At 34.2% G+C, this 21994-nt stretch overlaps 1 protein-coding gene across 3 annotated transcripts in view; it reads right to left on the reverse strand.

Moving 5' to 3' along the window:
- Window positions 1–13840: 13840 nt before the first annotated feature.
- The window catches only part of LOC120071253 (sister-chromatid cohesion protein 3), a 53689-nt gene continuing 45535 nt past the window's right edge, over window positions 13841–21994 (reverse strand). Inside the window, exons 18-24 of one of the 3 annotated variants that reach the window (XR_005480196.1) lie at window positions 20492–20598; window positions 19563–19700; window positions 16983–17248; window positions 16765–16889; window positions 14916–15188; window positions 14475–14615; window positions 13841–14281 (exon numbers count right to left, since the gene is read on the reverse strand). Coding sequence is in view for 1 of the 3 variants with exons in the window: in XM_039023410.1 (XP_038879338.1) it covers window positions 14265–14281; window positions 14916–15188; window positions 16765–16889; window positions 16983–17248; window positions 19563–19700; window positions 20492–20598 (926 nt within the window). In the remaining 2 variants the exon portion in view is untranslated. The remainder of the gene's footprint in view (window positions 14282–14474; window positions 14616–14915; window positions 15189–16764; window positions 16890–16982; window positions 17249–19562; window positions 19701–20491; window positions 20599–21994) is intronic. The other 2 variants (XR_005480197.1, XM_039023410.1) reach the window with 2 other exon arrangements.

Raw genomic sequence — 21994 nt, forward strand, 5'->3', positions numbered from 1 at the left:
AATGTTTAATACAAACTGCGAGTTCTAGGACATTCCTAACAAAGAAGACCTTTTGGATTACACAAAAAAGAATGTCTCCCTCATCTGGTTGGGCCATATTGATGTCTTCCTCAGAGTAGTTCTCATCTTCTTCATCTTCATGTTCTTCTTGAATTGTGAGGTTCTTCCTTTAGGGACAATCATTAGAAAGGTGTCCCATTTGATCACACCTAAAACATTTGCCAAGTTTAGGTCTAATAGGATTATAGTTATTTCTAGGGAAAAAAAAAAGTAGAAGGACTTCCCTAAGATTCAACATTTTTCCCCTTGTTTTTGGTAGGTACTTCACTAGATTGCCTCTTTTAAGTTTCTGCCATGGATTTATTGGTTGATTTTGAATTTCTATTCCAATTGCTTCTTCGGCCAGCCCATCATTTTTGTTTTAATGTTTCATCTTCCTTGATTGTAGATGCCACAGATACTGCTTCTACCAAAGAAGATAGAGGTTGTAAATGTAATTTTTCCTTGATGTCTTATCTCAAGCCATCAATGAACCAAGTGTTGGGTTGTATGTCCTAAAACTCGCAGTTTGTAGAGTTAAACATTTTCTATTATCAATAAAGAAGTTATTTAACACTTCTTCAATAAAGTTGTTATTGAATTTGTAAATTGCACTTGTAAAGACTAAATCCAATAAACTAAGATCTATGGCTAATATATGAATACTTGAACTTTATATGGAGACATAAAAGTGGATCACGTTCGAGTAAATAATCAAAATGATCTATAGTATATGAATAAGGCTGGGTGCCTTATTCTGGTAACACTATTGAATGCGGCCTACCCTGTAGTTGTTACAATTTATTGTAAGATGCTACAAACGAAGTGATCCTGATTCGTTCATGTATTGACATGAGGAGTTGGGGCGTTCTATGCAATGAGTTTGCATAAGATCGGACTAAGAAATAAGTCACTCTTACTTTATAATGTTGTTTACTGTTTAAGACTGACTATTTTGTTTAGATGACCTAGGTAACTCGATCTTAATTCTGAGCTAACTATGAACTTCTGTTTATTCGGGATTATCCTTTGATCTGCATAGGTGAGAGTAGTCCAACATCACTACTCAACAAGCCTCCCATTTTGGGGATAAAATCAGATAGATAGTTGGAGACATAGTTCAGCAAAATGGAATTCACACCTACCCGATTTAAAGGATAGGAGGAAGGTTGTTCTCTTAAGTGCTGAATCCAGGTCTTGAACAAGGGGCCTCACCCGTCTCATTGGCCAGAGAGGGATCTGGTTTAGTGATTAGATCACAAACCAATTATTCATTAGAAGATCAGTGGAACTTAAGGAGCAAGACGTAATTTCGGGGGTAAAACAACATTTGACCCAGCCGTTATTGTGAATAACTTGTGAAGGGTCGACTTACTAATTATGGTTAAATCAAGTGGACACAAATATATCTACAGTGAGGAGAGTGCAACTATCGAGCAATAGTGGTGTGACTCGACAGTTAACGATCTAAAGAGTTTTAGTCAATTAATCTCAAACCGTTGGAGCTCATGATATATAGGTCCATAAAGTCCTTCTACTAGCTCGTAAAACATGAACACCTTGAATTAATAAATTGAATGAATTTGGAATGATATCAGTTTGAAATATTCAAATTGAATTTAGGGTTTGAATTTGAATAGTTCAAATTCAAATTATGGTTTATATAATTATATTTGATATAATTAATTAACATTTAATTTATTGAAATTAAACAAAATTGGACAGTTTATAGTATTTAAATACTAATTTAAATATTAATTACATGAATAGGATTCATGTTTAAAATTAGGTGTATGATTAATTTAATATTTTATATTAAATTATTATTTAATTAATTAAATTAGTTTAATTAATTAATATCAAATTATTTTTCAAATATAATTCAATTTGAGAAATTGAATTCTGAAATTTTAATTAATTTTGAATTAATTGAAATTAACTTTCAAGTTGTATTTGAAAATTGGGATTCTTCACTTAGTGGAAAAATCCAATGTTTCACCAACTAAGTAGGCGAAACTCTATAATTCACACATCTATCCCATTCAATCTTCAAGTTTGAGGTGTCTTTAACTGAATTCAATCATGCCTACATATAGTTGAAGAATAAAAACACTCTAATTTGGCAGAATAGAGGGCTGAAGTTGCTGGAAAATTTTGTTCCTGTTGAGTTCTTCTTCCTCACCTAAAACCCATTATATTTCCTTCACAAATTCACTCCATTTGTGATTTCCACCACTCAAGTTCAAAGCTGAGAATAGTAGAGAAGATCTCTTGCTGGTTCACTGAAGTTTTGGAGTTGAGGATTTGTGAGGAGCAGCTTGCATTAGAGGATCTTCAAAGGTATGTGTTGAAACCTTCTTAATTACTTATGAACATACTTATTTTAATTTCAAAATTAAGGAATTAGAATGCTTAATGATCCAGTTTTCTTCCGCTGCTTCTTTCTGTATTCCAACACCAAACTACTTGTTGGCTATCACTTTCGGCCAAATTGTTCCTAGCACTTAGATTATGAAATTCTTCCGTATAATCTTCAATTTTACGAGTTCCTTGCTTGCAATGGTGAAATTACTTGTAAAGGAGACTCTCATGATTAGTCGACAAGAACCATTTCTTCATCAATTGCATCATTTTTGGCAACTAGGGATAGGTCTTTTACCATACAAACATCAATTGCCCTAAATTTGATCCCACCACACCAATGTGCCACTTTTAAGTTTCAAAGAAACAAGTTTTACCTTCTTGTGTTCTCGAGTTCCCATATAATCAAAGAAATGCTTTTCACCCAATCCAAAAATATTTTGGTATTCATCTTGCCATTATATGTGGGTATGTCAATCTTCATTTTAAAGTTATTTTCTTGCCTCCAATTTGGTTTTCCATGCCAATCTTGATAATAGTCTTGATTTCCATACCCTTGTGTTTGTGTCAAAAGAATTTTTTGTTGAAAAATTGGGTTATTCCCTTAAGGTGGATACATCATTCTTGCTCAGTAATATGGTTGTGTACTAGTCGAGTCTTCATCCTCTGATGAATCATAATCCAACCCCAATAAATTGTTGGGTTGTATATCCTAAAACTCACAGTTTTTAAACATTAAATATATTCTATTTGCAATAAAGATGTTATTGAGGTATATTCAATAAAGTTGTTATTGAATATGTAAATTGCACTTGTTAAAGCCTAAATCTAATAATTATGATAGCATGAATACTTGAATTTTATGTGGAGACATAAAAGTGGATCAAATTTCAGTATATAGCCAAAACGGTCTTAAGTATAGGGATAAGGCTGGGTATCCTGGAAACACTATAAATGTGACCCACTTTGTCTTTAAGACAAATGATGTGATCCTAAATCATTCATGTAGAGACATACGATTGGGAGCATCCTATGCAAAATATGTTTGCATGAGATCGAACCATGAAATAGTCACTTTTCTTTATAACGCCATATATTGTTAAAACTGACTGTTTCATTTTGATGACCTAAGGTAACTCGATCTTAATCTTGAGCTAATTATGAACTCTTGTTTATCCAGGATTATCCTTTAATCTGCATGAGTGAGAGTGACTCAACATCGCCGCTCAATAAGCCTCCCATTTTAAGGGTAAGACTGGGTAGATAACTGGGGACATAACCCTACTGTTGGAGTTGATGCCCTAAATCTTGTAAGGCCTTATAGTTTATAACAAACTCATTGTGTATTTAATAAAATATATGATATTTTATTCATTGTCTATAAAATATATGATATTTTAGTTTCATTAACCACAAACTAAAACTAACATTCAAGGTTATCTTTGTAACTTAAACATGTATGTAGAGACATACAGGTGGATCATGTTTAAGTGATAACCTAAATGGTATGTAGTAGATAGATAAGGTTGGGTACCTTATCCTGGTGACACTACGAGTATGGCCCGCTTTATAAGTGTTACAATTGTTGTAAAGTGTTACAAATGATCTAATCCTGATCATTCATGTATAGACATGTGAGCGGGGATATTCTATACAAAAGAGTTTGTATAAGACTGGACCACGAAATGTTTAGTCTCATTATATAACGTCGTTCATAATAGAGACTTACATTTCACCAGGATGACCATAGGTAACATGACCTGAATCCTAAGTGAGTTGTGAACTCCTACCTATGAGGGTGGTCCTTTGATTTGTATGGGTAAGACTGGCCAGATCGTCGACTCAACAAGCCTACCATTTTGGGGATTTATCTAATTGGGGAGCTGGAACACAACTACACAAGATGAAATTCACTCTTTCCCCGAGAGAAATTAGATAAATTTCTCCCTTAAGGGCTGATTTCGGGTCTTAAACAATGTGACGCCACACCCTCTCCTGACCCAAGAGAAGTTTAGCCATAGTTGGACTATGATCTATTGTTCATTAGAGGGATTAGTGGTACTTAAAGAGTTAGATGTTACTATAGGGGTAAAATGGTAATTTGGCCTAATTGTACTTACGAGCAATTTGTGAAGGGACATCGTACTGTTGGTTGGTTATATCCAATGGATACTGAAATATATCTGTAGTGTGAAGAGTGTAGTTGTCAATCTTTAGTGGAGTGTTCGACAGTTAATGGATGGTGAATAATTTAATTAAAGAGATTAATTAATTATTCACGTACCGTTGGAGCTTCAAGCTATAGGTCTATGAGGTCCCCTTGGTAGTTCAATAGGATTAGAATCAATTTTTGGATTAATTTGAATTGTTCAAATTAATAGAAGGATTTAATTATATATGATATAATTAAGTTGATTCAATTATATGTGATATAATTGTCATAATGTATTTGATACATTATAGCTTAATGATAGGAAATAAATATTTGAATGAGATTCAAATATAGTTTCTATGAACGTGATTCATAGTTGTTAAATTTAATATAAATATGATTTATGATTTATATTAAATGCCATATAAGAGAGAAAAGAAACTATAGCTTATATTGTATGTGATACAATATTAAAACTATAGGTTATCTGTTATATTTGATATAACATATAATTTTGATATATATATAATATGATCAGTTAGTTATCATAGTTATATTTATATTATTATTATTTTAGTAATAAGGATGGTCCTTCTTTTCTCTCCATCCACGTAATAGGTAGGTGGTTATTTTGGCAAGTAGAAAAGAAAAAGTTTCTTCTTCTTCTTTAACGAGCCAGTTAATCCTTTGAGATAGAGAAAAACAACAGAAGAGTTCTGTGTGTTTGTTTTGAGTTTTTTTAGAACATTCTCAATCCTTCCTCTCCACAAAATTCCCTCAAATCCAAAATAGCTAGAGTCCACCACTCCTGGGTTCTCACCCTGAGAATACCGAGGAAACATCCGTGATAGTGTTCTAACTTATTCTAGGTTTTTTCTTGGAGAAAGTCTTCAAGAGGTTCGTGAACTGTTCAAGGGACATTCATGAAGAAAGGTCTTCAAAGGTGAGATTCTTGAAACCCTTTCTTTAGCATGCTGTAATTTATAGTTAAATGCATATCTTGTTTCTTGTTTACTGTAAAATTTACCTTCAACGAAAAATGATTTTTTGGTCGATCTGCTTCTGCTCAAGGTTCTCTTCCTCAAAAAGTTCCTACACCTGTAAGATGAAATTCACTCCTACTCGATTTCAAAGTTAGTAGATAGGTTATTCCCTTAAGTATTGACTCTTATTCTTGAACAATGGGCCCCGCCCTCTCTATGACTGAGAGGGACTCGGTTTATTGGTAGGACTATAATCCAATTGTTCATTAGTGGATCAATGGAGACTTAAGAATCAAGATGTATTACAGAGGTAAGACGATAATTTGACCTAGCTGTAAATACGAACAACCTGTGAAGGATCAACTTATTGATCATGGTTAAATTAAGTTGACAGAAATATATCTACAATGAGGAGAGTACAACTACTGGGCTTTAGTGGAGTGTCCCGCTAGTTAACAAATGTTGGTTGATTCGGTTAAAAGATTTTAGTAAATTAATCTTGAATCATTGGACCTCATGATATGTAGGTCCATTAGGTCTCTCTGCTAGCTCATTTTGGACTAAACCTTATAATAGTATGACGAGTGAGTTTGAAGTGTTCATATTCGAATTAGGGAATAAGCATTAAATATATGTGATATATTTAACAGCGTGTCATTCAATTAGGAATTAAATGATAAAGAGAGAGTTTGAGATATTTAAATAAGATTTAAATATCAAAACTATGAACAAGGATTCATCAAGATTAGCGTTGGATTTAATAGTTGAATATTAAATTAATTTTTTTAATGAATTATTTAATATTAATTTGATTTAAAATTAATTATTTGAATTAATTTTTAATTATATGGAATTAATCAAAGTTGGTCAAAGTCAAATGTTGACTTCACCAAGCTTTGGATGTCAAAGGTCAAAGTTGACTTCATTAAGTGGAAAATTTCAAAATTAGTTTTAAATTATTTTTTAATTGAATTAGAATTTGACTAAAGTCAAATGTTGACTTCAAAATAGTCAAAAGTCAAAATGTTAACTTCACTTAGTGGAAAGATCCAAGAATGAAAGTACCCAATTCTCTCTTAATTTTTATTCTAAAATCATCCCTGATTTAGCCACTCATCGGATCCCATCATCCTGTTCTAATGTTGGAGAATAGTCGAAAAAACCCTCTTGGTGGTTCACAGCCGGTTTGTGAGAAGATTGGAGCATAATTGTTGATCAGTTTGGAGCTACAAAGGTTGTAGCTCAAACCCTAATTCCAAAGTTATTTTCATGCATATTTTATCTTTTAAATTAATGAAATTTAGAGTGTTTAAGATCCAAATTGTTTTTGCATGCACGTTGTTTATTCTTACACAAATTTGGTGCCACGGGTTTAAAAAATGGGTAAATCGGTAATTATGAATAGCATTTGGCAGCTGCAACTCCTCTGTCTTCAAATCTTTGATGTAGCCTTTCTTGTTCTTGAATTTTTGGAGGAATTTCTTGGACCTACCTAGGAAAATCTTGGTTTCTTTGAAGTAATTGATGTTGGTTTTCAGGTCTTTGTTGAATTTCTTGCAGTTGATCTTTATTGTTTCCACCAGCTTAGTGTCCAACTGGTGCTTTTTGATGAGTTCTTGGTTGATTTTCAACCATTCTTCCCACGTCCAAAGTTAGTTTTTCAATTGCTTGTTGCAAACCTGCCATAGAACTTTGCATAGCACTCATATGATCCATGATGTCGTTGACAGTAGTTTCTAAATTGCCTAATCTTCGGTTGATGGTTTGAGGAGAAGTGGAAAAAGATGCTTCCGCATAATTAAAAGAGATGGGGAGAAGAGTGCGGAGTTTACCAAGCCCTTTACTCGCCATGAGGTTCCTTCACGAGATCGCTCTGATACTAATTGGTGAAGACTAAAGAGTCTTGGAGAAATATTGAAAGAATCTTGGAGCCGAAGTTTTTATTAATTAATTAAAGTGAGTGATAAGTTTCCTTTAAATGGGCCCAAAGGGAAAGTGCTTGTATGTGAAACCCAGATTTCAATTTCCCTACTTAAACAGGTAATTAAGGGAATTAACTAAGTGTAAGTTAAATCCTATGTGAAAGAGAAGGAAAATTTATAAGTGTTGAATAGATTTGTTTAGTAGCTTTGAGTTGAGCCTTAACTAGTAAAAATTTGGCTAAGTGTGAAGTTAAAAGAAACCATGCGTTCGGTAACATTAACGCATGAGATGAGGCTAAAGTTTATAGAGGTTGTAAGAGAATAAGCATGGAAGCCAAGGACAACCATGCGTTGAGCTTGTGAGGGTTGGAATGTTGGCCGAAGCATTGGCAAGAGGCCCTGCCCAAAGATTGCTCATATGCTGGGATGATGAGATGTTGCATGAGCGATAGCGAGAGGGTGAAAGCAATGAGCGCAAGAGGTTGGGACTGGCATGCATGCTGACTAGCATGCGCAAGGTGCTGGCGTTGAAGTGATGCACACGGACAATCGTGTAGCTACAAGCAGCACTAGACAATAGTGATACATGATAGGCGATGACGCTAAACAATCAGCATAAGTGCCAGACGATAGCGCTAAATGATGAGCTCGGACGCGTTAGACGATAAGCATAGACGCTAGACAATGCGTTAGGCATCGACGTTGGGCGATAAACGCAAGAGCTACACGATAGGCGAAGCACTAGACGATGAGGTGTTGCACGACTGACGAGGGTGCTACACGATAAGCTAACATGCTAGACGATGGGCATAATGCGTTAGACGATAGGCATAAGCACTATGTGATGAACGAGAGATATGCGGTAGCGAGATCGTTGATAGCGAGAGATCACTAAACGATGAAGGTATGCGATGGGGCGTAGGCGTAAACGTTATGCAATGGGCTATACGTTAGACGATGAGCGACAACGAGAAGGTTGGATGACGAGGACAACAAGAGATTACTAAACGATGAGCTAGGCGATTAACAGGAGAGCTACACGATGAACTAGATGATGAGCCAAGCCATCGTGGGCGCATGGTGAAGTGCTTATGCGTTGCTAAGGCTTGTAGTACATAAGGCTTGTGAGGTTAGTTTTGCGTTGGTCTTGAGCAAGAGACTAAGGATGTTGGCAAGCAACAAGGACATGCTAGCGTTAGTCATAAGGGATGCATTAGCAAAAGGCTAGATGATGGTAAGATAAACCATGAGGCTGTGAGTTGAGACCTAGCTTGACCCAAGGGTGGTTATGCATTGGTGATATGCTATGTGCTAAGAACATCAGAGGGCATGTGGCCGCATAAGACAAGGCTTGAGCAAGTAGTATGCGTTGGAAGAGCGTAATGGTCATAATCCTACCTGAGTGCATGTGCCAAAGGTAAGCCATGCGAGAGAAGAAGGATATGCGGCCAAGGACTTGCAATGTCTTGAGTGTAGTATGGCTCAAGTGATGTGTTGATGAGAAAGTCATGGGCTGATGATGGCTAATCAATAAAGGGTTAAGCTTAAGTTAGTAGGAGGTGGACAAGTAGGATTTCATGCAAAGGAAGTGTGCATGAGGAAGAAAACTAAAAGTAGGAGGTAGATGCACCAAGGAGACTACAAACCGGTTAGGTTAAGCTGGATGAAGAAGAAGATAACACTTCAAGCTGGTTGTGGCAAGGAGCTGCGTTGGCAATAGGAAGAAAGGATGCCTGGACATGCAGCCAAGTAAGAGGTGTCGAGCTTTGAGGGACTTTGGACGCCTATAAATAGGGCCAAGGACTTCTCTTCAGATCATAACTCGAATTCTCTTCAAAGGGAATTAGGAAGAATGTATAAGGGCTGATTGGGAGGAGGCTATGCGTTGATCAAGGAGAACATGCATTGGTAGCAAGACCATGCGTTGGTCAAGTGGTTCCAAGAGGAGGAGATGCTGTCAGACAGTGAGACCATGAAGTAGCATCAACTTGGGACGAAGAGTTCTCCCAGACTATCGTGCATTTTGAGTGATTCCAAAGCTACTTGAAGGCTAAGAGTCTAGTTTTCAAGGAAGGGCAACCGGAGAAGAAGCCCCAGGCTAGAGAGTGAGGAAAAGACAGAATGGTCGAGCTCTCGGGTAAGCTTGAGCCAGTCTTGATGATTTAAGGATTCTGGCCAAACCACGAGAAGTTCTGAGCTAAGATTTTAAGGTAATCTTACTGAGACAATTTAGAACATGTTTACAAAAGGAAGTATCTTAAAATAAGGTATGGAACTATGAGTAATCTAAGCTTATAATTGAATCTGGAATTTAGGGTTAAAAAAGAAACCTGAGGAAACCTAAGGAACTTCAAAGAGGAAAGTTCCTAACCAACCAAGGCAATTGGTTGTTCCATCATTTGTATGGTCAATTTCTATATATATATATGTATGTATGTATGTATGTATGATTATAGATTGGTTGAAATATTGGCATGATCGGAAAATGTGTTTTGTTTGGATTTGATTATTGTTGTGTTGTGGTCATAATGTATGTATAATTGCATTGGGAAATGGGATTTATATCCTGGATATTGTTAACATGCTTTGGGGATGCTTGGCTTGGATTACTAGGGTATTTGGTTGGAATTGTCAGCATACCTAAATATGTCTAACAGGAAATGTCGACATGTGCACAGTCGGTAGGTTATAGGGTATTGAGCTTGTGTCCACATTAGTTATCGCGGGTTATTCGCGGAGAGTACCTGGGAAAAATACATGATCATGCCAGGATTGTCCAGCTGACAGGCTGGGGAGATTACGTTTTGTTATATGATTGTTGTTTGATTGTGGAATTGTTTTCCCAAAAGTGAATTCCTAAAATCAAACCTATGTTTGTATAAAGCTGCCATTCACTGAGCTTTGTAGCTTACATTTTCCATGTTTTATTTTCTTCCCCCCTCCTCCTCCTCCTTCTCCAGGTAGCGGAGGTTGAGGAGTTCCAGGGTGCTGCTAAGGTCAAGGTCCACCATGCCATAGTCACACTTCTAGCTTTTAGAGTTATTGATGTAAACTTTGTAGTTAAGCCTGAATGTTGTGTAAATGTTGTACTGTGGTAATAAAATGAGTTTAATCAAATAGTTGTTGTTTACGTCTTTGGCTTAAAGTTTGATGAGAGTAAAGAGGCTTGGATAGACAGTAGGTATCACAAAAGGGTGGTAGCTCGGTCCTTCCCGTCTCTCCTCGAGCTCAGCCGTCGGGCTTAGGGCAGAGTGTGACATTGTACACACCTAATTAACTAACCTAACCTCCTTTAATTAGACCCAATGGAGAAGGGTTTTATCGCACCTATTCTAAAATTAAAACTGAATTTAAAAAGAGAATACAATCTGTCATTTTACAAAAAAAAAAAAAAAAAAAAAAAAAAAAAAAAAAAAAAAAAAAAAAAAAATCCAAAATACCCCTTTTTACAAGAAATGCCCAAAATACTCTTAATATCCCTATGTCAATAAGAGTATCTATAGGAATGGGAAAAAAAAATGAGAGTATCATATATAAGTTGTTTTTAAATTGATTTTTTTCCCCAACTCAAGATAACTCTAAAGAAATTGACTATATTAAAGGTAAGGGTATTTTAAACATTATCTTTTGAAAGTTGAGAGTATTAATGACATTATTGAAAGTTCAAGGATATTTTTTAAACAAAGAATTGATGGTTTCTATCCCCATACTACACATCAATAAGTAAAAGACATTGATATTTCTTTATCATCTACATGAAAAATCAAGACATATCACCTTTTTGCCTTTTTTTTTTTTTTTTTTTGGAAAGAGATTACTCGACACGATAATTCTATGGCTTTATGGGGTCTCTTGTGCTCATGAGTGAATCCTTTATGTCTAAAGGATACTATCTTCGATCCCTTCGATAGTGTCTTTCCATCTCTCCTCCCTCTTTCAAGTTGCAGAGAGGAGCTGCTACATTTCTCGGTTGGCCAAACAAAAGTGGGTAATGAAACCTTCTTACCATACTAACAAAAACTAAGCTTCTTATTCTTGACCCAAGTCACCGAAAAATTGCATTTGCGTTGGCCTACCCAAACTTCTAATTGCTCGTGATAGATATAGAAGAAGAGAGGGATAAAATAAGGTGGAGAAATAATTTCATCATATAACTAGAAGATAATAGTAGTCGAAATGTTGGTACAAAATGATGGAACAATGTAAGAAACTACAACTCGAAAGCATAAAAATGTGCGAGGAAGAATGAACAAAGATTTGATGAAGGAATATCGCGATGGTGACTACAAGATGTTACTGCCTTGTCTTCTCCCGAGAGAATTCTTCGAAGCATGTTCTCCATATGCCCCCTCTTCTGAAATTTTATTATGCTATTTATATCATCACAACAAGGAATGAATATATGCCACTCAACAGATAGTTTCTACTCAACTCTGTTACACATATGCATTTCAACCACATGAGATAGTTCACTACAAGGTGCACATAATCTTCATTCCAAACGCAACTCCTCATACATTTCCTCACAACAAAGCAAAAATTAACAAACTATCGAAGGGAAGGCAATAATGCAACTTTTATCACTTTAAAAATCCAACCATTTCCTAAAAGCAACATTATTATTCTAATTTCAAGTGATTATAACTTGTATTTCAACTAATCATCAGTATTCCACTTGATAAATGGTATAGATTATTGATTTCTTTCTTTCTAATTTGTTTATTTTGGTTCCTAGTATTGGTATTGATTAAATTTAGATTTAATAAAACTTATTTGATAAACATTTGGTTTTTAAAAATATAGTTACAAATACATTTCCCTCTATTGATTTTATCATTTCACTGTCTTTTTACTAGTGTTTTCAAAATTTAAACCAAAATTTAAAAATTAAGAACCCATTTTTTTCTCTTACTACTAATACATGCTGAAATTGTTTGTTCAATTTCTCCGAATACATAGTAAATGATAATAAAATATTAACAAATCTATTGATGGTTTAGTTTTAAGATTATCATTTCTTTTTGCAAGTTAGAGTTGTACACTTTCCAAAGATTTCTTGTTAAGAAACCCTCGAGCATCAAATATAAAAATCATGTTGAACTATACTCAAAAAACTCAATCCCAACAACCCCAAAACAAATTTGAAATCAATACTAAAATAGACTAGATTACTGATTACTTAGATGATCAAAATAAACCAAGGATCAAACAAAGTTTAAAACTCCCATCAACCCTTGCTCTTCAAAACACTCCACAAGCAAGATAGATCAATTCTCACACAAAAGCTCCAAATATTGATACACTATGAAAAACACAAGACACAAAGCTTAAAAGCTTTCAAGTTTTGAAATCCAGAATACTACGTTTTCAAATCTTTCAGGTCTACTCAATACACATTACATAACTTTCTATTGTCTCAAAATAAAACTCTTGATATTCTTGATATTCTATGAGGCATTTGAAGGGTTACAACTGGAGATACATTTAATAGATATCATAAATCCAAATTTCTTTTTAACTTTAATCATCAACCCATAAATTTATAATCACCCAAGAGTTATGAAACCCCACTATAAGTCTTTGCTCCTTGAAGCTCGATTCTTCTTAAATTCTACTTGAATTCATTTAATGTAACCTTTTATCATAGAAAATTTTGGACATCATACCTCAACATCTTAATTATTCTTTTTGTTTTTAATTCAAGTTCAATTTTTTTCTCCAGAAAAAGTAAAGGTAATTTTAATTAAATTCCTAAATTTCAAAAACATGAAAAAAAAACCTCTTAGATTTGTGAGTGAAATATTGATGGTTATGATTGGGCATATCTATGGTATGTATCTATTATATTCTTTTCGAATGTCAATGAAATCTTGAATAAATTGCAAAACCCAATCACAATTACATTCTTAAGCCTTTAATAGTAAAAATTGAGTCCTCTATCGCCAAGTACTACACTTAGACCATCAGACTTACCATAATTATAGATATTAAATCCTCAACCATAGACACCAAAAATTTAGACCCCATTTAGTAACCACTTTATTTTTTTTGTTTTTGAAAATTAAGTTTATAGACAGTACTTCCATCTCAAATTTCTTCTCTTCTTATCTACTTTTCATCAATGGTTTAAAAAACCAAATCAAATTTTAAAAACTAAAAAAAAAGTAACTTTCAAAAAGTTGTTTTTGTTTTTAAAATTTGACTAAAAATTCAACCATTATACTTAAAAATGATACAAATCATGATAATAAATGTAGATGATATAAACTTAATTTTTAAATAATAATAATAATAATAAAAAAAAAAAAAAAAAAAAAAAAAAANACATAATAGTTATCAGATTTTAGAAATAGAAAATCCCGCAGATGTCATCGGACACCTTCTGGAACAGAATCTTTTAGGCATATTATTTTGCTTCATCCATAAATTTTAGATAATGGACATTCTCGAGAACTACATTATGAACTAAGAATAGCATAATATCCAAAAGATCAAATCACACAAAGCAAAAACAAAAGTCAAGACAGACAAGAGAATCATACGAGGCCTCCGACCATAACAGAGGCAACGTAGGGGGTATTCTACCGCTATCACAGAAATGTCCGCGGCTAACAGGATTATCAACTATTACGCTATAGCCACAACTCCTTAGGTAGCATCCTTCAGCAAGTTTCACGAACATCTTAGTTAAGGTTACGTCAGCATAATTTCGTTTTGTATATAAATATAAACACAACTGCTACATGTCTTAATTTGGGGATGTTTGTAGACCATGATAAGTCATGCGCGGTAGACGGTCGGTTCAAGTCATGTAGATGGTGGCCCTGCAGAAAGAAAACGATTAATTATGTGTAGATTCACACAAGATCAATAAGACGAGAAAATGACCTACAGATCTACATGCTGCTAGTGGGTATGATTAACAATCAGTGGTAGAAATGTCGATAATTCTTTTGCAGGAGAAGGATCGACAAGAAATGAATTATTCATTTTCAAATAACAGTTTTCAATCATTACATGGAGCAAAAGAGGCTGAAGTACAACTCCAAGCACCACAAGAACCAAGATGGCTTCACCTGGCTTCAAATCTTATGCGAGAGAGAGCAAATATCATTTTCATCAGAAACAACTTTTTCTATCCTTTTCTGCCATGCAAGACTGTACACAGCAAGTAAGCAAATTGTTGCATGGATTCATGTTATAATACGTATTTGATATCGATTCTCTACACAATTAGAAGTATTTGTGCTTCCTTCCAATATTTGTGTCAGGTATAGTGAAGATAAAATTTGTATGAAGAAACATGCAGTTTCTGAATAATATAATAAAGTTAACCATGAGGCCCACCACAGCAAATGCCTCAAGCAGTGTACGTTTAAGCGGCTCACTAAAAACTCTGAGTTGTTTAAAATAATACTTTAGACTTCAGACTTTTCATTAGGAAAGCAGACATGTTACCTGCAGCTTTACCCATAGAAGTCCCTTTTCTTTCGTCTCTTGAAATTCTAAGTGACCTCAATTTAGAGGATGGCCTAATTGAATGGATGAGTGGTACTTCTTCCTCATCTTCCTCATCTCGCTTCTCTTCATCATGTGCATCTTCATGGTCAGATGCACTAATTGATTCCTCGTCTTCACTTGTACTTTGCTCATCAAAAAGTCTTTTTCCCTGTATGGTATGTTTTTTACGGGGCCGACCTCTACGTCTAGTAGAATTTCCTTCTTTCTCATCTACAATTGCACAATATCAAAAATTAAATCAATTATAAGCTAAATAAAAAAATATTACATTTACAGATATCGCGACAGCTTAGTCTGTGAAGAAGCCATTGGAACATATGCAGGCCTCTTTACTTAATAGAAATGAGAATGAACAGGAACTGGTAAAACCGAAATAAAATTTCTACTATTGCCATCACCAAAACTATTTTGAAATCAGAACAAAAAGATAATATAATATGATTCATTTTATTTACTATACTATATATAAAAATCCCTTAGACTAGAGAAACAAGTGTTTTTCAAAAAGCTTAGCTATTTTCATATAAAAATAATAAAAAAAAAAGTTTAAAATACATTTGAAAATATTTCAAAAGCTATTTTGAGTGTTTGTCAAATGCTTCAATTTTTTCCAACATGACTTATTTTCAAAATTAAACATTTGAAAAGTTAAATCAAACACACTCTAAAACGCTGGACCCATCATAAAGATAAAACCTTAGGCCCATTTTCATCTCCCATTCCATTGTACCAAACCACTTCTCAAGAATTTAGGACTTTGATACCATGAGGTTCTTTATTGAGAAATGGGAAAGTACATTTTCATGCCATCACTATTTAAACACAGACTCTAATTCTACAGATAGCTTAGCTAACTCCACTAACTCCACAAAAATGGTAACCTAAACTGACCGACTAGAACTAAAATATCAGCAACTTTCCTAAAATTTGAATCTCTCTTCTAACATATCTCTCACTTTTCTCTAGAATTTTAATTATTTTCTCTTAACTTATCTTTCTCTGAACTCAACTCTCTCTAAGATATAAAATTTCTCTCTTCTAACATGCCTGTCACTTCTCTCTAGAATTCTCCCCTGAAGTCTTCTTTCTCTCTCTTTCATTTATCTTTCTCCCTCTGACTTTTCCTTTTCTAACTAATATTCTTCTTTTAAGGACTCTAACTAGTATTCCCTCGACTCTCTCTCTAATTTCTATTCTAGATTTTCTCTCTCTAAATTTACTCTCTAAAATATTTAACTGTATATTAATATAATTAAATTTATCATAATCCATCCATTTAAGCTTTTAAGTTGATTGATGATTTAACATGGTATATAAGCAAGGTTTTGATCCTACAACTTGTGGGTTATGGACCCACCATATATTTCTCTCTCTAACACATCTCTCTATCACTCCAACTTTTTGGAAGATAAAAAATCAAACATGCTTTATATGTTGTTTTCTACCATCTTTTTCTTAAAAAAAATGTTCCGTTTGGTTTGGTTTTTTGTATTTAAAAATAGGAAACAGAAAAACAGTTGTTAAACATGAATGACTTTTTGTAAAAACAAAAAGCAAAACACAAGAAAATGGCACAAAAAACCAACATGATTATCAAATGTGTCCTAATTCTCTTTAGCCAAAGAAAAATGTTGAACTAAATAAAGAAATTCCAATAACACGAAGAAAGTGAAAAATTCACAATATCCCCAAGATGCATCCGAATACAATCAAGAATCACGCAAATTCAACCAAGAGAGATTCGATTTTCCTCTAAAGACAACTTAAATTGAGAGAAGCAAGTTACCTTGCAAACCATCACTTTTAGCATACTTTTCACGCAAGCTGTCAACAAAGGTATGATATGGGCGCCAACCACTTGGGTCTTCATCTGTATTAATATTTTCTGTTCGATTCTGGACATCCTTGATACTATTTGAAAAGTGATTACGAATTAAATTGGGTCATTTCAAGCAACAACTAGTTTTAACTCAATCTGATATTAAAATGGTATAAACATCGTACATTTCCAGGATATCCGGTGTAGGCAGTTTGGATACAAAATGTAGAACAGCACACTCCAGGAAAGATAAATTCTTCGGTGCATCAGAGAAGGCATGCTCAATTCCATCCTTAACAATCTTTAAAATATCTGATCTGTGCTTGTTCCTAGCTGCACCTACATATGTTCCAGATAGCCGAGCAGCCAACTCCCTACATTCTAGAAAGGATTTTCCTGTTGAAGGCCCATCACTATTTCTCAAGAGTTCTACCATATGTCGATCGTAGGCCTAGCACAACCCAAAAAGAAAAGAATGTGAAATCACATGGCATGACTCTTCACAGACTCAGTAATTTCACGTGATAAAACTAAAAGGATCTCATCACATGGAGGCTCACCATTTGGAGTATCCTTAGCAAAGGAAAATTTAATTGATATATAAAAGATCTAAAGGAAACTATCACTGATATATAAAAGTCATGGTGGCAAATAACAAATAGAACCCATACATTTGTAATGTATAACATAGTTGCGTTTAAATATTAGTCATTTTATTTCTTAATTATTATTTTATATCCTTTCATTTTATAGTTAATTCCCTTAGTTTAAATTTCTCCGGTATTATATTTACATATTACTGGGTTTTTTTTTCATATAGAATATTAAAGATCTCTCTAAAAAGATAACAGAACCTGATAATGTTAGACGAGAATACAAGAGAACTCCTCACTTATTCTATACATTAGAATTCAATATATATAGGCATACTGCATACATGGTTTTGTAATATATGCTATTGTATCTACCTGTCCTTTATTGTAATTATACAATTCTTAATTTATTGTTCTCTTATACACCTATATATATGTGACTCTCGAATCTAAAATACAATTGAGTATCTTTCAACATTGAGTACATGATATCAGAGTTCTAGGTCTTTTCCTTGGGGAAATTAGGGTTTGTGAACTTTGGGGTTTGGGACCTTTTGTTTTTCACCTCAAGTTTTATGAACTTTGCGTGGGCTGTCTGTTATGTTTTATGTCACTTGGTTTTGCCTCAAGTTCTGGTTTTCAGTCGTTCTGTGTATTTGGTTTCACCAAAACCTAATCGTATATGAAGATATTTGAAGAACAGCATTACTTTCCTAGCATTTGATTCAGTTTTTTTTTCTCCTAGGGTTTGGTTCTATTTTTGCTTGTTCTTTGAGGTTTACTGTTCCTTTGTGTGTTCCTAACAAATGAGATGATACATATAACCTAGTACACCTGTGATAAGATGATAATTATATATTATGTCTCAAAAAATCGAAAAATAACTATTCTTATTGTCTATGTAGATGATATTCTTATCACAGGTGATGATCAAGAAGAAATATTCATGTTAAAGAACAAACTCTATGAGGAGTTTGAAGTTAAGGATCCGGGAGAAATGAAATATTTCCATGCCATGGAAGTTGCATGATCAAAGCAAGGAATTATTGTGTCTCAATGTTGAAATATATAAAAGATCTTCTCAAAGAAACAAGCATGAGTGGGTGTGGAACACCAATTGATGCAAACAAGAAACTTGGGGAAATTAGTCAAGGTTCCTGTGTTGATGTTCAAAGATATAAAAGGTTAGTTGGTAGACTAATTTACCTATCACATACTCGACCTGACATAGCCTTCGTAGTGAGTATGGTAAGTCAATTCATGCATAAGCCCTTTGAAGATCTTAAGGCAATGTATTGAATACTTGGGTATTTTAAGAACGGTTGATAACTTGTAGAAATACAAGTTATTGTGGCCTAAAATTGGAATAATCAAGCTTTTGAAGGGAAATTTCATTGGAATTAGCAAATATAAAAGTAAATGTGTTCTCCCATGCGTTGAAAAAGTTAAATCAAGAGTTGACATTTTTGAGATCTAATCGCATGTAATTGCAGAAAGAATGATAAAAGATCATAAGGCAAACCAAGCTCCCTTGTGGCAAGCATCCATTCCAGAATCCAACACATTGTGTTCAGGGACCACCGAAAGAATTGGGTTGTGACGTGAAAAAACACTAATGAATTGCAGGCTGTTTTCCAGTGTGGCAAACAAATATTCCCTCTTTTTTGGAGCTATAAATATAAGGATCCTGAAAGCAAGAGACAAAATCTTGCAGAGAGAGACACCATTCCATAAAGTGATACACAGAGAGCACCAAGAACGCAGAGGTGATCAACAAAAATAGGGAGGATGGCGAGGAATCCCTTCAACCTGTAGACATCACCACCTTCCGGATGAAGACTCATCATCTCTACTATCATGCTCATAATCTTTTAGAGTTGTAAACTTGTTATTTTCAGTAGACTCATTGTAAAACTTCATCTATATTTGAACTTATATCATGACGTATTTTACATCCATTTCTCGTCTCCCATCTTTTCTAATTTTCTATCCTGAGTAACTATGCAAAAGGTGGCATGGGAGTGAAAATACCAATGTTCCAGCGACTAACTATTACTAACATTTGGTCTGTTTGTGCGTTTGTGTATATATATGTATATGTTCATAGATAGAGAGAGAAAAAGAAGTCCCTATTATAGAGAAGTAAACCCTATACAAGTGTATGGTCCTTACTCTTTTCATGGCTTCAAGAAAGATAACTGGGATATTGCCATCCTTCTTTTTCAAAATGGCAATGAAATGCTTAACAATATCAGCTACACTTGTCCCATGCATCAGAAAATGAGAAATAATTGCTGGACCAAGATACTCCTGCACTAACAACTAGATGCAATGAGTTTTGACCCAATAAACAAAAACAGTTTCATACTATTCATATTTCATGATCATTAGCTCAACTTATTCATATTCCATAATTTGTCAACATCCCAGTTGGGAGTTTTATCCCAACATAAACTACTTTAGGATATATGTTACACGGCTCCACTACTCCCACTCCACCAATAATAATCATAACAATGTCAACAACAACGACAACCCAAAAAAAAAAAAAGGAAAGTACGGATCACAAGCAAATTTTCAATTAAAAAATGCTCCAGTACTCCCATTCACCAGCTTGATGTAAAAAAATGCTTTTCTAAATAGTGACCTTGAAGAAGTGTTTTGAGTTTACCACCAAGAAATATTTGTTGCTTTGAGCTACTTCTCGTTTTTCATTTTCTTATCTTCCAATGGAATTTATGTAACTTGAGCATTAGTCTCTTTTCATTTCATAGGTGAAAAGTTTTATTTCCCTTTAAAAAAAATTAATATGTTTTTCATTATCTTTTCCTTTCATAATTAGTTTCCTTGGTTGAAACTTCTCTCCTATTATTATATTTACTCATTATTGGGTTCTTTAAAAAATAAGAAGCAATTTATCCAAAAACAACACCAGTAAAAGTGCATCCTTTAGCCTGGCTCCCCCCTTTTGCACATACTTTATGAGAGTTTAATGAAATACTGCCACATTACAACAAAGAGCCTCCCCGCACTGAACCAAAGGGCTTCGAATGATAAACTTTAAATACACCAAAATGAGCTCCAATTCAAAACAAGTTTACCTTAGAAACTGTATCACTTGCAACCAACTTTGCGGCAGCAATCATGATTGCATCTTTATTTGTCTCCTCTACATATTCTTTACTAACATCCTCATCTTCACACTCATCTATATGGACAAATATAAAAGGTGCATTAAACATGGGAAGGTAAACCATCAACAGCAAGTATAAGAATGATGAAAAGCAACCCAGCTTATTGATGCTTTTAGACTCTTCTTTTACTACTAATGACTTACATAAACAACTGTACACAGATATAAATATACCAGTCTATTGATACGTTCATCGATATAATTGCTAGTGGAAGAAACATTATAAAGGCAATAGAGAGATGAGGTTAAGTACTTCAAGAACTAATTCTCGTTAGTAGAACAAACATCATAAAGACAACAAAGATGAATTAAATCACTTCAAGATCTAATCTTGACACTCGAAGGCTAGATTGAAGAGGGATTTTTTTTCATTACTTCCATAATCCAAGATATATGAAGCACGATAGTAGAAAAATATTGAATAAGGTTAGAGAAAATTTTCTCATGTTGCATCCTCTCATGACATGAAAAATCTATCATAACTTCAGCACATAATATCTTGATCCATCTGCTAAGGTAACATTTGGAAGGGATGTGGACGTCAAAATGGTAGAAAATAATTTGTGATTACTGTAGAAAATCAAGCTTAATTGTTTCCTTGATTAAGTAGGAATTACTAATTGTTTTCTTGATTAAGTTTTTATTTATTATTATTTTTTCTTTTTTTGGTATAAATGTGAGGGTTTTGTTATAATGTATATTTATGTTGTTATGTATAGTTGTCCTTTATCGTAATTGTATATTAAGGTTTCTTTGTAGATGTATATTTGTGCAATTCTAGTCTAGATAATATGAAGTATTTCTCCAATACCGAGTACATGGTATTAGAGCCAACTCTAGGGCTTTAGATTTATTTCTTTTGATGGGTAGTTCTCAAAAAATTGGTTTGGGTTTTAAGGTTTGGGTCATCGGTTTACGGAGACCGTTTGTCAACACCACCCACCTTAGGAGGAGCATGGTCGTCATTCGTCGAAGTATGCAGTCATTGTTTATCGGAAAAGACGCACATCAGGCTCTCACACAGCCTGAAATCTCTGTCTCTGTCGCAACACACCACTCCATGGGAGCTTTGTTTTGCTTTTTGTCAACTGGGTTCGTCTCATCTTCTATTTTCCGATCGATCTATGCACTTGGTTTGGTCTATCAAGATATGAGGATATTTGAAGACGAGTTAATATCCTTGTTTAGATAAATGTTGTTTGGGTATTTGAATTGTTCATTGGTAATGCAACAGAAGCTCCCCTCACATTGCTTGTCTCTTTCAATATGTTCTCTTTGTATGGCTGAAATTGAAGATTTGCAACACCTTTTCTGAATGTTGTTATGCTAAACAGTGTTGGTGGCATTTATTCTATTTATTTAACATAAGTTGGGCCTTTGGCAATGTTTTTCGAGACACTGTATTGCAGAT

The sequence above is a fragment of the Benincasa hispida genome, chromosome 2 (assembly GCF_009727055.1).
Source record: "Benincasa hispida cultivar B227 chromosome 2, ASM972705v1, whole genome shotgun sequence".
Classification (NCBI taxonomy): Eukaryota; Viridiplantae; Streptophyta; class Magnoliopsida; order Cucurbitales; family Cucurbitaceae; genus Benincasa; species Benincasa hispida.